This window comes from Lutra lutra, chromosome 1, assembly GCF_902655055.1.
Source record: "Lutra lutra chromosome 1, mLutLut1.2, whole genome shotgun sequence".
Taxonomy (NCBI): Eukaryota; Metazoa; Chordata; class Mammalia; order Carnivora; family Mustelidae; genus Lutra; species Lutra lutra.
This window is the reverse complement of record NC_062278.1, coordinates 220,414,765-220,430,469: the sequence shown is the minus strand read 5'-3', so window position 1 is coordinate 220,430,469 and position 15,705 is coordinate 220,414,765. Positions and strand designations below refer to the sequence as shown.

The following is a 15,705-nucleotide window of genomic DNA, read 5'->3' as shown; positions in this document are numbered from 1 at the left end:
GGTTCATGGTCCCCTTTCTCCATCTACAAATCCAGCAATGCAGGTACAATCCTTACATTGTATCACTCTCAGTTTCTTCCATTGTCACTTCTCTCTTCTGCTTTCAGGAAACCCTGTGATGACTTTGGGTTCACCCAGATAATCCAGGATAATTTCTTCAAAGTCAGTTGATCAGCAACTTAAATTCTATCTGGACCTTAAATCCCCTTTGCCATGTGATCTAACATATTCACAGGTCCTGGGGATTAGGATGTGAACATCTTTAGGGAACCATTACTCTACCTACCACAGCCTGTTAAATGTGGTGGATAACATTGATTCTTTTTTTTTTTTAATTAAGATTTTAGTTATTTATTTGACAGAGAGACACAGCGAGAGTGGGATCACAAGCAGGGGGAGTGGGAAAGGGAGAAGCAGGCTTCCCACCGAGCAGGGAGCCTGACAAGGGGCTTGATCCCAGGACTGTGGGATCATGATCTGAGCCAAAGGCAGGTGATTAACGACTAAGTCACCCAGGCGCCCCTCCTGATATAAATTTATTTTATTTTATTTATTTATTTGACAGACAGAGATCACAAGTAGGCAGAGAGGCAGGCAGAGAGAGAGGGGAAAGCAGGCTCCCTGCTGAGCAGAGAGCCTGATGGATGCGGGGCCTGATCCCAGGACCCTGAGACCATGACCTGAGCCGAAGGCAGAGGCCTTAACCCACTAAGCCACCCAGGCGCCCCTTGATATAAATTTTTAAGAGATTTTATTTTTTTGAGACAGACAGAGAGAGAGAGAGAGAGAAAGCTCAAGGGGTGGGGAGGGGCAGAGGGAGAGGGAGAAGCAGACTTCCCACTAAACATGGAGCCCAACTCAGGGCTCTATCCCAGGACTCTGGGATCATGACCTGAGCCCAAGGCAGATGTAAATTCAATTTCCTTCATCGTTAGAGGGCTGCCTGGACTTTACACACGTGGCAAAAAATAGCCTTTGGAATCCATTCAAGAGCTGGTCATCTCTTCTGATGAACTGTCTTATAAAGCTGACTAACCATACCTGCCACGAAGGGGAGTCATAAATGGTTAGTGAGGTCACAGCCGTTTAATTTTGTTTATCAAAGGCAATGGGGAGCCATAGAAGGATTTAGAGCAGGGGAGGGAGGGGGTCATGGTTGCCTTTAGTAATATCTGTCTGGGGCCAGGGTAGACGCTGGATAAGGCAGATGGAGAGGCCGGAGGTCTAGGGCAGGGTCTTGGGAACAGTCAAAGACAACGTGGGCAAGGTATGGGGTATGAACGGAGGTCGGAGTCTGGAGGTGCTGGGGATGCCCCGCGGTGGCTGGACCGGGGTGGGGAGCGCGGCGCGTGGGTAAATTCCCGGAGGGGCGTGAGTTTATCCGGCTCTTTCTGGACGTCCATCCCGGATCTGCAACACCCTAAGGCAGGCGTTACCACTGTCCCCCGAGTAACACCGGCGAGGGGCCACGTGGCTGGGAAGCGCGGAGCAGGACCGGGAGCCAGTCCGGTCGGACTCCAGACCGCCGTCCCGAACATCGGGTCCTCACCCCATGCCCTGTCCCCTTCTAGACCCGCGCGAGGCCCAGCCCACGCTGCCCGCAGGCTCGGGCCACCCCCATCCCCCACCCCCGGACTTCCAGCCCTGCACGGGTTGCGGACTCCCCGTTCTGGGAAGTGCTGCCGCGCCTAGGAGCAAAGGTCCCGGGATAGGGACCGGGGACAAAGGACAGGGACGCACCCGCCCCACGGACGCGCATCCCGGCCCCGCCTACTAACACCCCGCGCAAGGGGGCGTGGGAAGTGGGTGGGCGCGCCGACCGCGGGCGCGTGTCCGACTCGGGACCTGATTGGCTGGCGGAGGACCAACGTCTACCACTGAATGGATGCGTGAACCTCAGGAGCTCCTGCTGGTTGGCCGAGGGGGAAGAGCTTGGAGGAAGCAGCAGCTTAACACTGATTGGCTGAGAGGGAATCCGGTCCGATCATGGAATCAGTTCAGGGGTGGAAGTTAACCCTCTAGAGACTGAGGTCCGACCGGGACGCTTCAGAACCATGGCGCGCGGCCCCTTCGCCGTTCTGCTTGCAGCCCCAGGGCACTCTGGCTCGTTCTCCGGGCCTCAGTTCCCCGACTGAGCTCTCCGGCCCCTCGTTTCCCGTCTCGTCCCCCTGAGCTGAACGGCCGGCAGCTCCAGGCCTTGTCCAGGGGAGGCACTAGTTCCCCAAAAGCGGAAGTCCCGGAGCCTCAGTTTCCCCACTTGTAGGCTGCCACGCGCCTCCCACGGGAGGCAGCCTCGGGCCTCGGTCTTCTGAAAGGTCCGGGAGGGCTGAGTCCCCCGGCTCCCCGCCCCCAGGCTGGGGCTCCTCCCCTTCGGGGCGGAGCCGTGTCACGTGCCGGGAAGAAAGGGCCCGCGGCGCGCGCGGCGCTCGGGGCGAGGGGCGGCGCGGCCATGGCAGGTACAGCGGGGCTGGCGGGGCTGGCGGGGGTCGGGGGGCACCCGGCGCGGGGGCTCATGCAGCCGGTCGCTGCCCGCAGCTCCGGAGCCTCTGTCCCCGGCGGGCGGCGCCGGCGTGGAGGCGCCGGAGGAGGAGGAGGACGAGGCGGAGGCCGAGGACCCCGAGCGCCCGGCTGGTGCGGGCGGCGCGCGCAGCGGAGGCGGCAGCGGTGTCGGCGGTGGCGGCGGCGGCGGCGGAGGAGGAGGAGGCGGCTGCGGGGTTGGGGCCGGGGCGGGGGCCTGCGGCGGGCCGGGGGGCGCGCTCACCAGGCGCGCGGTCACGCTGAGGGTGCTCCTCAAAGATGCGCTGCTGGAGCCGGGCGCCGGGGTGCTGTCCATCTACTACCTGGTGAGCGCCCCTACCCCATCCCATCTCGGCTGGGGCCGGAAGGGGAAACTGAGGCCCAGAGCTCCCTGACCGCCGGTCGAGCCCGGGTGTGGGGAGGGAAAGCCGAAACACGGAGCCTGCAGACTCAGCAGGAGCCCCTCTGGGCTGGAGGACCTCGTTTCCCCAATACCCCGTTGCACAAAGGAGAAACTGAGCTCAGGAGAGGACACCACCGCTTTCCTGGCTGTGGCACCTTGCGCTGCCTCTCTATATCCTAGTGTCCTCATATATAAAATGGGATTTTTTCCCCCTTACGGAGTTGTATGAGGATTAAATGAATACAACGCCCAGCCGGGTGCCTCGTATCCCGGGAGTGCTTTTCGGGTTTGCTGCTGTTGCTGTGGGTCTGTGTGTGGGAGCAGTTTATGAATGGGGCGCTTGCCGCGCCTGGCTGTGTGCTGCGTGTTGGGGACTCGGCAGACCCCGTCCCTGCCCTTTGGGGACTCGTGGTCCAGTGAGAAGGTGGAGACACAGAGCTGGACACTTTCAGTCCAGGCTGATGAGCACTGTGATAATGGACACACAGGTGCTGGGAGGTCCCTAAGCCAGAAGGCTTCCCAGGAGGGACGCTGTAAGTGGAAGTGGGTGCCAAGCCCTGGGGAGCAGCAGGGGGTCAGGGAGGGCTTCCTGGAGGTGTCTTGGTGGGTCCAGCTCTCGGCCTAGCCAGGCCGCTGTTACTGCAGGGGAAGAAGTTCCTGGGAGACCTGCAGCCCGACGGGAGGATTGTGTGGCAGGAAACTGGGCAGGTGTTCAACTCTCCCAGTGCCTGGGCAACCCACTGCAAAAAGCTGGTGAACCCGGCCAAGAAGTCCGGGTGTGGCTGGGCTTCTGTCAAGTACAAGGGCCAGAAACTGGACAAGTACAAGGCAGCCTGGCTCCGGCGACACCAGCTCCACATTCCCATGGCTGCTGCCGATGAGGTGCGTTGCTCAGCCTCCTGGAGCAAGGATAAGGGTTCCCCAGAGTAAGGGCATTGGAGCTGGGGCCCCGTGGGATGAGTAGTTCGTGAGAGCAAGGTGAAGAGAGTTTGCCAAGGGAATGACACAGCCAAGCCACGTTATTTAGAAAGCAACACAGCACTTGGGGAGCCCTGATTAGCTGATGGAGCTGGAAGCTGACGTGTCTTAGGGAGCTGAGGGGACTGGGGACATTGGCAGGGACCAGATCTGGGAGAGTTTCCAATGCTATGATAATAGATCTTTGTATATTCACCAACTAGGTGGACCTAGCCAAGGACCTCTCTGGGTCCTAAATCTTTGTACGTAAAATAGAGATGATCACAGTACCCATATGTATCAGATATGTATATGGCTGGCAGGGCTGAGATCTGTAGGGCCGCTGGCAGGCTGGAAACAGGCAGGGAGGACTTGGGCTTTTGCCCTGGGGTGGGTGGGAGCCCTGGAAGGCTAGGGGCAGAGGACGAACAGATTTGACTCAGGTGCCCACGACGCCTTCTGGTGGCCGCTGTATGCAGTACAGCCAAGGGGGCGGGGCAAAGGTGGGAGCCGGGGACCAGTATGCAGGAGACTGAACTGGTCCAGATGGGGAGATGATGGGGTGGACCAGCCCAACAATGGATGGGGAAGAAGTGGGCGGGTTTTGGCTAATTTTGAAAGTGGGTCTCATGGGATTTGCTGCTGCATGAGATGTTGGTGTTAAGGGCAATTTTGCTCTGAGCAAGTGGATGGCTGGAGTTGCCATTGTCAGAGATAATGGGGATTGGGGAGGAGCAGGTGTGGGGGGACAGTCGGGTGCAGTGTGGCTGAGCTGAGCGTGAGATGCCTCAGAGCCCCCCACAAAGAGACCTCCAGGATTAGCTGGACCCGGATGTCAAGCTCAGGGGAGGGCCGGGCTGAAGACAGGACTGTGGGCATCATCTTGCCATAGACCGGTTGGGGGGGCAGCGGGTGGTGGATGAGGCTGCCTGGGAGCGGAGCAGGTGGGGAGGGAAGAGGTCTGAGGACCCACCCTGGGCATCGGGGGAGGGGTGGGAGACTGAGGGGGCTGGAGAGGTGGGAGGGGAGCCGTGTCCCTGAAAAGCTCCCAAGAGAAGGAGGGTCAGTGAGACATCGTGGCGAGGGGCAAGGACAGAGACTACGTGACTGTTCGATTTGGACACTGGGAAGTCACCCCAGCAGTGGTAGTTAAAGGGAGAGCAGGAGGAGGGATTACTGAGAGAATCTGATGAAGTAATCCCTGTCAACCCTCGCTTGCCCAGTGAGTGGATTGACAAGAGGCATGCTAATGGCTTTCCAGGCATTATCTTACTTCACCTGGATGCTGTCCCTGTGCAGCTGGAGGTCATTGTGTGGCTTTACAGATGAGGAGGCTAGAGCTCAGGGAGGTCAGGGTGCTTGCGGGAGGCCACACAGCTTGTAAAAAGGAGAGGCAAAGTTTGCATCTTCTGCCAGGCTCTCAAATCGGAGTTGCAACCGAACCACAGGCCGCCTCTGCTCACTCCCTCCCTCTAGTGGACATCTAGGGCAATGGCAGGAACCTAAGGCTCAGGCCCACCTACAGTCTGAGTGGACCTCTGGGTAGACCACGGTGAGGAGGGTGGGCAGCACCCAGCTGAGGGTCCTGTGGCCGTCCCCCACCCCCACTCCCCCAGAGCCCAGCCAGTGAAGGGGAGGAGGAGGAGCTGTTGATGGAGGAAGAAGAGGAGGAGGTTCTGGGGGGCGTTTCGACGGAGGACAAGAGTCGGAGACCCCCTGCGAAGGGGCCCTTGGAGCCTCCCCACCCAGGTGAGAGGCTTAGGGGAGGGGAGGGGCTGGCACAGGAGACGGGCACAATTCAGGTGAGAGAGGTGGCCAAGGACGGATCTGGTCTTCTGCCTGACTTCCTAGCCCTGCTGCCTAATTTCCTTCCCCTGCTGCCTGATTTCCATGACCCCCTATAGGACTTCTTTGCCTCGTCGCCTGATTCCTTTGGCCCCTAGCCTGGTATTCTGAGGTCCTCACCTGGTTTCCTAAGCCCTTCATGGGGCATTTTAATCTCCTTTTCCCGATTTGTTAACCTGCCGCCCAGTCTCTCCGTTCTGCGGCCTGATTTTTCAAGCTGCCTCTGGAGGTTTTCCTTTCTTGGGCTGCCTGGGCTTGTGTTTTCCGGTTCTGGGCTGGAAGGGATCGATGCCGCCTTCTTTCCGTTACCCCACACTGTGCAGAGGCCGTGTCCCCCGGGAAGCGGGTGGAAAACAAGATCCGGGTGCCCGTGCGCTACTGTATGTTGGGCAGTCGCGACTCTGCCAGGTCAGATACCCCTGTGCCCGCCCCCTGATCCCCCGGTGTACTCGTGCTCTGCGGGAGTGGGGGGAGCACCCCAGGCAGACACAACCTGTCCCCCCGCCCCCCCGGTGTTCACATGCTCTGCGAGAGTGGGGGAACCCCAAGCAGGTGGGCACAAGGCTTCCCATGCTCAGAGCTGGCTTCGGAGGCCTGGGGAGCTGGCTCCTGAAGCTATGGGGCTGTGGGACCCTCTGGCTCCAACAGGAACCCCCACACCCTGGTGGAAGTCACATCCTTTGCTGCCATCAACAAGTTCCAGCCGTTCAATGTGGCCGTCTCCAGCAACGTGCTGTTCCTGCTGGTGCGTGCCCCGCTGCCCCCTTGTCCCTTGTGGGCCAAGGGCCAGGCCGGCGCAGGTGGCTGGGGCACCTGGGAGGGGTCCCTGGAATGTTAGCTCTGTGAGGGCAGGAAGTGCTCTGTCACTGCTGAGAAACTGTAGGCACTCAAGGTCCCAACGAAGGAGGCCGGTGGGGTGGGCCCTGCGCATTGCCAGGGCTCTGGGCCCGAGGATAGACTTTGGGGTGGGGCCGCAGCCTGAGCCACTCTTCCAATGTCCGTCCCCTCCCCAGGACTTCCACAGCCACCTGACTCGCAGCGAGGTCGTGGGGTACCTGGGGGGCCGCTGGGACATCAACAGCCAGAGTGGGTATTCGGGGCCAGGTGGGCAGGGTGGTGCTTGGGGCCAGGGTTGATGTCTACACCTTTCCCCCGCCTCTGCTCAGTGCTCACGGTGCTGAGAGCCTTCCCCTGTCGGAGCCGCCTGGGGGACGCGGATATGGCCACCGCCATGGAAGAGGAGGTGAGGGGACACCTGGAGTCAGGGTGCTCTGGGGAGGGCAAGGGTGGACACAGCTGTCCTGGCTACCGTGTCCTAGTTCAACAAGTGTGCAAATGTGCGTGTGTGTGACCCCATGGTCATCCTTTCCCTGGGCACAGGTGGCCAGCCCCCTTTCCCTCTGAACCCCTGTCTCCAGATGTGTATCAGGGGCCGTCCTGATAGTGCTCACAAGGTGCGGCTTTGCACGTGCCTGGCGCCGGCGGAGCGCTCCGGCCCGCCTGCTCCCTGCTCCGCCAGGGGCTCTCGGGGGCGGGCGAGCCGGCGTGCACTTGCTGCGCGCGTCTCCCGGCCCCTGCCTTTCTTGGTCCTTAGGCTAGCGCTTGCCTCTACTTGCTTCAGGCCCCTGGATACGCCTGTCCTGCTCCAGTGCACCCACACCCACCCAGCTGCTTGTTTAACTATTTGGGCACCTACTGGGTGCCAGGAGTTGTTCCCTGGACTAGCGATACTGCGGCCCCCCAGTAAACTTTCGCCGTTGCTTGGCGACGGGTGCATTTTTTTAAATGGATTTGTTGACTGTGCCCCCTCCCTCGGCCTCACGGAGGGTGGTGGGGGCAGGGTCTGGCGTGGTCACCGCGGTGTCCCCAGGCCTGGTACACACCAGGCACATAGGTAGTGCTGGCCTCACGTGGGGGATGGAGCGCGGCAGGTGGGTGCACACACCGGCTGGTAGAGCCCCCGGCGCGCACCCCGCCGGCCCCAGCCTCGCCTGTGCCCCCAGATCTACCAGAGCCTGCTCCTGCGGGGCCTGTCCCTGGTGGGCTGGTACCACAGCCACCCGCACAGTCCTGCGCTGCCGTCGCTGCAGGACATAGACTCGCAGATGGACTACCAGCTGCGCCTGCAGGGCTCCAGCAACGGCTTCCAGCCCTGCCTCGCCCTGCTCTGCTGTAAGTGTGGCAGTCCCCCCGTGCGTGCGTGCGTGCGTGCGTGGCACCCTGGGCCGCCGGCCCCACCCCAGCCCTGGCCCAGCCCCCACTCTCACTCTCCTCCTGCAGCCCCTTACTACTCTGGCAATCCCGGCCCTGAGTCCAAGATCTCGCCGTTCTGGGTGATGCCGCCCCCTGAGGTAGGCGGGGCCGCTGGGGGAGGCGGGGCCGGCGCTGCGGGGGCGGGGCCTTAGCGTCCCCCGTGAAATGAGAGCATAACCGTGGCACTATCTGAGATTCGGGCGGTGAGGGATGTTGAAGAGGTGTGGCCCCCATGGGGAGCGTGCTGCCCGCGTTACTGAGACGGCCCCCTTCCCGAACCTGTCCTGGGGTCAGAATGGGGTTTGGAGAGCTATTCCTGGCCTCTTGTGCTGGGGGCAGGGCCATGTGGCCCTGAACCTGGTCGCGGTGCAGAGCCGGGCCTGGGGTCTTGATTTGCCAATTGCTGGCCCAGGGCACAACCTTCATGGGATGCAGAGGGCTGAAGGTGGCTGAGGGTGACTGGTTTGTGTCCCTGCCAGCAAAGGCCCAGTGACTACGGCATCCCCATGGATGTGGAGATGGCCTACGTCCAGGACAACTTTCTGACTAATGACATCTTGCATGAGATGGTGAGCTCACTCCCAGGGGGGTGGGCAGGGCCCCAGAGAGGAGAGGGTGGGGCTTTAGGGCCAGCTGGCCGGTGGTGATAGTGCAGGACTCAGGGTGGCTGACTGCCCTGGAGAGGGACTGCCTCTCCAGTCCCTCGTTCTTGCCCACCGCCCTCCCCCCCCACGGCCTCCTTGCTGTTCTGGAACTTGCTGGAGGTGCTCCTGCCTCATGCCTCTGCATGTGCCCCCGACTGTCCAAGTGAAGACAAGTGAGGGCCTTCCGGTGGTGCCAGATGAATGTTTTTAGGGCCCATGTTCCAGCAGCCATTTTAAAAACAGCTAGTAGGTCACCGTGGTACTGCCGATCGGCTGTTGCTTGGGAGGAGGCTATACAAGGGGGTCAGGGTAGGAATTCAGAATCACGGGTGCCTCCCTCATTTCCCTCTGGGGGATCTCCTCCATGGTCTGTCTTGGGGTCCTGGGTGGCTCCCGTGTGCTGTATAGGACCAGGAGCCCCCCGAGGGGGGGCTCCCTGCTGTATCCTGAGCGCCTGGTGCGGGAGGGCAGGGCGAGGGGGTCTCACTGGCCCCCTGTCCTCTAGATGCTGCTGGTGGAGTTCTACAAGGGCGCCCCGGACCTCGTGAGGTTCCAGGAGCCCTGGAGCCAGGAGCACACGTACCTGGACAAGCTGAAGGTAAGACACATGCCCCCAGCCTCCTGCGAGCCCCTTGAGGAAGACAGTTCCTGGAGGGCCTCCAAGAATTTATCCATGGGCAGCCTGAGACACGGGGTGTCCTAAGTTGTTCTGGACACGAAAGCTGATGAAGAGTCTGGTTTGGCCCACAGGTGGGTGGTGATGGGGACAGGGACCCCTGCTGGAGGCAGATGACTGCATAAAGGCCTGGGGAGCACAGGCTGGAGAGAAGTACACAGGGCATCTCCCAGCCTGGGCGCCCACAGGGAACACAGAGGGGGCCGCAGTCCGAGCCAGAGCCGCAGCCGCCAGAGAGTGGCTGGTGCCCTGAAGGGTTTCTCCAGCTTTCTGGCCCTACAGGCATTGAGGGGGACTCCTAAGGGCTTAGTGGCCTTGGGGAGAGGGCAGGGTGTGTGTGTCTGACTGACTTCCAGCATAGAAGTCCTTCTCAGACGGCATTTTCAACTCCACTGGGTAGAGAAACACAGTTTTGCATGCTGGCTTGTTTTGTTCAAACTTAAGAGTGACCAGAGCTTTGAGCTGCCACTGGGCCCCCTCTACCCTGTCACTGGGCTGGTGGGGTGGGGGTGGGGGGGCGGCTCCCCACGCAGCAGGTGTGAGATCCTGACAGGGAGGCAGCTGGGGAGAGAGCAGGATGTGGAATGTGCAGAAAGGACCCCCCTTCCTCAGCCCAAACCCAGAACACGCACGAGTGGGCCACCTCCTTTAAAAATAAAACCTCGTTCTCAGGACACTACTGTGTACCTCTGTTAGTAGAGCTCCTCTGCGGGGATGGGGGGGCGGGGGGACGCCGGGACCATGGGGCCCAGCCCTGAGGTGCCAGCCCTGCTCGTTTCAGATGTCCCTGGCCAGCAGGACACCCAAGGACCAGGGCCTGTGCCATGTACTGGAGCAGGTCTACAGCCTTCTTAAACAAGGGAGCTGAGGCACCGCCTCCGAGGTCGTCCTCTGAACCCCCAGTGGTTCCGGCTGAGGGGGAATGGGTCAGGGGGCTTTGTTGTGACGCAGCAATAAAGGGGAGAAGCGAAGAGCCTGGGCGTGTGTCTCACCTGGGGGGTGCCCCCTCCCCGCACTGGTCACCAGGCACGTGGGTGGCTGTCTGGGTGGCATGGCCCCTTGGTCGGTGCAGGAGGGGACACTTGTTGCGCAGCTGTGGTGGGGGGCATCTGCGGCCAGTGCTGGCAGCTGGGCAGAGGCCAGCTGTCCCTCCCCAGCTCCTGGGGAGGTCCCCAGGAGGTCCTGACAGAGGTCCCCTCAGGGGAGCTATGAGGGTCTAGAGGAGCTGGGGGAAGACCCACCCTGCACCTCAACCAAGCAGGAGGCTCTAGAAAGAGACATTTAATACTTTTAAAAAAAAATCCGATTACATTTTGATCTGCCCTCGACTGTGACCAAGGCTATGCTGGTCATCTTTGCCAGGAGGTCAGTGCCTCCCCCCACGAATGGCAATGGGGGGTGCTCAAGGAGGAGCAGAGCCTGGTGTCCCCAGGGCTTTGCTGAGTCATCAGAGGAGGGGAATGTGATCCAGTCCCAAAGTCCCCGAGTTGAGCTGATTTTTGGACTAGGCAAGAGAGGAAATGGCTGCAGGGCTGGGCTCTGCTGCTCAGGGCAGCTGCCTGCCTGGGTCTGTAGGGAGATGGCTGGGGCCACTGTCAGCAGCAGGGACAGTGGCCGGCTGAGGAGGGGGGAGGTGCCTGGACCCTCTTGAGGTCAGTCCCAGCAGCCAGGGGTCTGGGAACATTCATCAAAGCCTCTGTGTTTGACCTTCAGCAGAGCAGAGGCTGGAGACTCCTGTGGTCCCGTTTGTGGTGCACACGTATGTGCCGTGTGCACAGCTGGTGGTGGCAGCTCGTGCCAGAGAAAAACGTCTATGTGCTTGTCTGGGGCACCCTGCATGTGGGAACTGAGGAGAGGGTGCAGGACGGGGCGGTGGGGTGGGCAGAGGGCGCCGCTGTGCAGAGCTGAGCGCCCTGCAGGAGGGAGACGCCAGCAGCTCCGAGGCTGCTCAGGAAAGGGCCAGTCTTTAGGGGAACCCTGAGGACCCCAGGATTGTGTGTCCCCAGGGAGGTGGCACCTGGGTGTGCCGGGGCCTGGGGAACCCTGGGGTTGGGGTTGGGAAGGAGTGCTGCGGGGTCATTTAAAAGCCGGCTGGTGAGCCTGGGCTAGGGGTCCTGCTCAGAACAGCCAGTGGCGTGGATGTTCTGCTCACCCTGTTAAGGGCAGGTTTCCTGGGGGGTGGGGGACAGCCCAGAATAAAGGGGACGAAGCAGGGACAGGACAGGGCATGTGCGCACACACATGTGTGCGTGAGTGAGTGAGGGGGCCCACCTGGAGTTGCCCGTTCCTGGAGGGGCGTTCCTGGAAGGGCGGGAGGAAGTTAGTGTTTCTCAGAGCACCTTAGTGTCCACCCCCTCGGGGCACAGGGCTGGGGAGAGGCAGTCCAGGAGCAGCGGGCACGGGGAGGGAAAATACTGCCTGGCCCTGAGACTGCTGCGTGGAGAGGGGCTGTGGACGAGCGTGAGCGTCAGCGGGCCCTGCCTCCCCAGCGGGGCCTGCCACCGCCTGCCCCATCCCAGTCCCCGTGGCGCCGACGCCCAGCCCTGGCTGCAGAGGCAGGTGGGATGCAGGCCGTGGGGACGGGCCGACGCGCTCACTGCGGCAGGGGCACCAGCACCTCCACGTAGCTGAGGGGGAAGAAGCCCGACTGGCCGTGGAGCATGCCCTCGTACCAGTTCTCGTCGATCTGGTTGGTCAGCGTGATGACGTCACCCTCATGGAAGCCCAGCTCCCCGGCGTTCTCAGGCTCGAAGTCGTACAGCGCTTTGCAGCTTGGCTGGTCCAGGGGGGCTGGGGGCAGAGGCTCGGCTCAGACCCCGGGCCCCCTCCCGCCCCGCCCCAGCCTGGTTGCGTCCCCAGAAGGACAGCTGCCGCTGCTCCTGATGTCCCCCGGCCTTGTCAGAAAGGAGGGACGAGGGCCAAGAGGAATGGAAACGGGCTCCATCCATGGGTACCAAAACACTCCTGGGAGGAGCTGGGGATGCCCAAGAGCATCAGGGGGACAGAATGACCAGAAGCCCTTAGGCGGCCCGTCAGAGAGCCTAGAAGCTGTTGGCCACCCTCGGTGCTGTGTATGGGGAACCCAGAGATGCCGTGCTGTGCCGGGCAGGCCCCAGGGCCTGACTCCTTCCCTGCCCAAGACGGGCCAAGAGGACTTGATCACAGGGGCGTCTGCTTCCACCAGAGAAGGGGAGGAGAAGGGTCCTTCTGAACAGACCAGAAAGCAGTGTGTCACACTGCGGCGGGGAGCTTGTGAGGGCAGGGCCCGTGCCCGCAGGGACTCACGCATGCTCCTGCTGGGGGTCCGGATGGGCTTGTCCGAAGACCGGAAAGATGACGAGGCTGCTTGCAGACAAAGCAGAAAGGGGGGCTGAGAACCTTGGGCTGGGCCCCTTCCCTGGGGTGGGGGGCAGGGGCGGCGGTTGGCTCCACGCTTTGGACGGAGCAGGAGGCTGTGTGTGGCCCCCTCCCCACTGCTTACGTGTGATCTTGGGGGCCGTGGCACAGGGGAAGCCCCCGTTGGACTGCTCCGGCTCCCCAAGGTCGAAGGGCTCCCGAGGCTTGGGCTTGTATTCCCGCTTGGGACGAGAGGAGGCGTCCCGCATCCTGCAGGCAGGGAGGGACAGCTGTGAGCAGCCGGCAGGGGCCGAGTCCTGTGCATGCCAAGGGGAAGGGACACCCCCATCCCCACCGTTGATGCTGCTGCCCAGGACTTGGGGTGGGAGGAGGAGCCCTGAGACCAGCCTGGACGTAGAGGCCCAATGGGTCTAACCCAAGGGCCTCCCAGTTGGTCAGTTCCCCTAGCTCAGACCCTGCTCAGAGGCTGCCAACCGGCCAGGTCCTGCCAAATTCTGCAGCCCCGGAGCGTGCCCACCCCACCTGGGGACATGGCCCTCGGAGGGGAGCGCCATCCACCCCTGCCCTGGGTAACCCACCCCCTCAGGCCCAGAGCTCTGAAAGGTCTCTTTCTTCTGGCCTCCCAGCCTCAGGTCGCTCCAACCCTCCCCTGTGAAGTGGTCTTGCTCCCCCTGGAGCCCCCGCCCAACGCATGCGGCCTTCATCTCTTGATGAAGAGAAGCCGGCCCCCTGCTTGGACACAGACCCTAAGCCGGGCTGGGCCGTCGGGGATGCTGGCGGTGGTGTCTCGGAAGCCCAGAGGGCCGGCCCAGGGACCCACGGGAGCGGCTCTGGGCTTCCAGGGCGCAGCACAAGGCCAGACGGGGCTCCCGCGGGGAAGGCTGGGGCTCACCTCCGCTTGAGCTTGTCGGCCAGCTCGTCCAGGATCTGCACGGCCTGCCGGTGGTAGTCCAGCTGGGCGTCCACCAGCGCGGAGAGCTGGCTCACCTGCTCGATCTGCGAGGAGCAGCCCGCTGAGGGGGCGGCCCCCCGTGACCCCTGCCCGCGAGGCTGCCTCTCTCAGGGAGTCTTGTCAGAATGCTCCTGGCACCGGGGCCCTCCCCCTCCGCCTGACCCCCTCACTGCTCTTGGAGGAGACCTTAAAGCTTCACAGGGCCGGGGGAGGCCCCTCGGGTCCTGCGGCTGCCCCTTCGGGCTCCGGGTAAGGCATGCATGACTCTGCCCACGGGCCCCAGTTTGGGGCAGTCTCCCCCCCGGGAGGGCCCAGACGCACATCGGTCTCCAGGAGGTTGTGCATGCTGGTCTCGGCCACCTCCTTGGACTCCTCGAACTTCTCCAGGGCCTGGCGCAGCTCCTCGTCGGGGATCCTGCCCTGTCGTTTCTTCTTGTAGTCGAAGTCCAGGCGGCGGCCCTCCAGCTTCTTCAGGTGGTGCTGCGGGGAGGGGGAGCATCAGGGCTGTGAGGTACGTGCTGGGCATCCAGGAAGCCGGGCACTCTGGGAGGCACAGACACGCAGGGGGCAGGGCTGTGAGGCACCTGCGCCGGGTGACGGTGGGCACACGGAGGGGCGGGGGGGGCAGCACCTGGATCTCCTTCAGGTCTTTGTCACACAGGTTCTGCAGGGGGTCGATGAAGTTCTGCTTGACCTCGATGTCGAGAGAGTCCTTCACCTCCGCCAGGCGCTTCATGGATTCCCCCGCATCCAGCAGGGCGTCCCCTGGTGGGGGGAGTAGGGGAGAAGCTGTCATAGGCCAGGGCCTGGGGTCCAAGATACCCCCAACTGTGAACCTGCCCTCACCCTCCAGGGCCCAGACGCCAGAATTCAGAACCAAACGAGGGTCCCTGAAGTCTGAATCTGAGCCCAGCAGCCAGGAGGAGCTGGCGATGACAGGGGTCAAACCCCCCATGCCCCCACGCGCAGCTCCCCTGACGTTAGCTGTGGCTCAAGGGCAGGCTTTCCGGCGGCAACACTTCCGCTCCTTGCTCATCCCCACAGAGGAAAGGGTGTTCTGGGAGCTTCCGTTGCCCTCATCCAGGGAATTAACAGGCCCCGTACAGGACTCTGGAGCACGGCAGGGAAGTGGCACCCCACCCTCCAGCGCCAGGCGCTCTGGCCCTGCAGCCTGGCCTTCTGGAGGCCTCACCGAAGTTGGACTCGCCGCCCAGCTCCTTCCCGTGGCGGAGCATGCACTCGCCCAGCAGGCCCTCCGACTGCGGGTAGCCGGGGCTCTTCACCTGCCCGCGGATCTTGGACACCGTGTTGAGCATCGTCAGCTTGGCCCGTGAAGCTGGAAGAGAACAGGCTGGGGAGGCCTGCAGCCGGTCTCTCTCCAGAACAGGCCTGCACTCTGCCAGCGCTGCGGGCTGCTTGTCCCCAACACCTTCTTATAGAGCGCTGCTCTGGCCCAAGGAACCTTAGTTCCTGGGTCTGCCGATGGCCAGGCTCCGAGGAGAATCTCCTGCACGGACCTCCCACCTCTGCCCACCCTGGCCACAGAGGAGCACTGGCAGCGAGCAGGTGAATCGGCTCCCCTGGGCCCCTTGGGGCCTCTGCATCCTGGAGCGCAGCTCCGATCCCAGAAGCTCCCCTCCCTGGCCTGGGGACTAGCACCCCAGAGAAGTGAGTGGGCAGGCATAGGTGTGTACAGGTGCCTGGCACAGGGGAGAAGCTGTGCGCTAGCCTCGCCCGCTCAGCTCTGTCCCTGGCGCGGGCCTCGAGCAGACCCGGCTGGAGCTGCTGCAGGTCCCACAGCCGTCACCTCCTACTGCAGGAACTTGAATCTGGACTGTCCTCAGGGAAAGGTTCCCGTCTCTCTCTCAGACTAGAGACTCCCACCTCACGCTCCAAAGCTGGGCCTGCAGCTAGGGCCTGGCAAATGGTGGGCAGCCAGTTCAAACTGGTGCAAAGAGTTGGTCAGGTGGGAGAGATACCCTTCCCGGCGGGGACTACTGTAGGGGTGACTAGGACTGCTGTAGGGGTGACTTTGGACTAGGGCTGCCACACAGAACAAGAGCTGCCTGATGGAGACAAAAGGAAACACGGGACTCTGAGG

At 62.4% G+C, this 15,705-nt stretch overlaps 2 protein-coding genes across 4 annotated transcripts in view; one reads left to right on the top strand and one right to left on the bottom strand.

Annotated features, from left to right (window-relative positions):
- Positions 1-2,017: 2,017 nt before the first annotated feature.
- Positions 2,018-10,268, top strand: MPND (MPN domain containing). 3 transcript variants are annotated; one of them, XM_047705844.1, is made up of 14 exons: positions 2,024-2,456; positions 2,536-2,843; positions 3,566-3,802; positions 5,494-5,626; positions 6,046-6,130; positions 6,371-6,467; positions 6,736-6,808; positions 6,889-6,965; positions 7,726-7,894; positions 8,003-8,073; positions 8,455-8,544; positions 9,125-9,217; positions 9,919-9,990; positions 10,077-10,268. In XM_047705844.1, exons 1-14 carry the CDS (start codon positions 2,450-2,452, stop codon positions 10,161-10,163), a joined length of 1,599 nt encoding a protein of 532 aa, XP_047561800.1. In that variant the 5' UTR covers positions 2,024-2,449; the 3' UTR covers positions 10,164-10,268. The 3 variants fall into 3 exon arrangements, with proteins under 3 accessions (XP_047561802.1, XP_047561800.1, XP_047561801.1); XM_047705846.1 differs by lacking the exon at positions 3,566-3,802 and having other exon boundaries at positions 2,018-2,456; XM_047705845.1 differs by lacking the exon at positions 9,919-9,990 and having other exon boundaries at positions 2,027-2,456.
- Positions 10,269-10,561: 293 nt separating this feature from the next.
- Positions 10,562-15,705, bottom strand: part of SH3GL1 (SH3 domain containing GRB2 like 1, endophilin A2) — a 30,315-nt gene continuing 25,171 nt past the window's right edge. The window contains exons 4-10 of the mRNA XM_047705847.1: positions 14,797-14,940; positions 14,236-14,369; positions 13,926-14,084; positions 13,545-13,648; positions 12,777-12,901; positions 12,581-12,637; positions 10,562-12,085 (exon numbers count right to left, since the gene is read on the bottom strand). Coding sequence (XP_047561803.1) covers positions 11,889-12,085; positions 12,581-12,637; positions 12,777-12,901; positions 13,545-13,648; positions 13,926-14,084; positions 14,236-14,369; positions 14,797-14,940 — 920 coding nt within the window. The 3' untranslated portion in view covers positions 10,562-11,888. The remainder of the gene's footprint in view (positions 12,086-12,580; positions 12,638-12,776; positions 12,902-13,544; positions 13,649-13,925; positions 14,085-14,235; positions 14,370-14,796; positions 14,941-15,705) is intronic.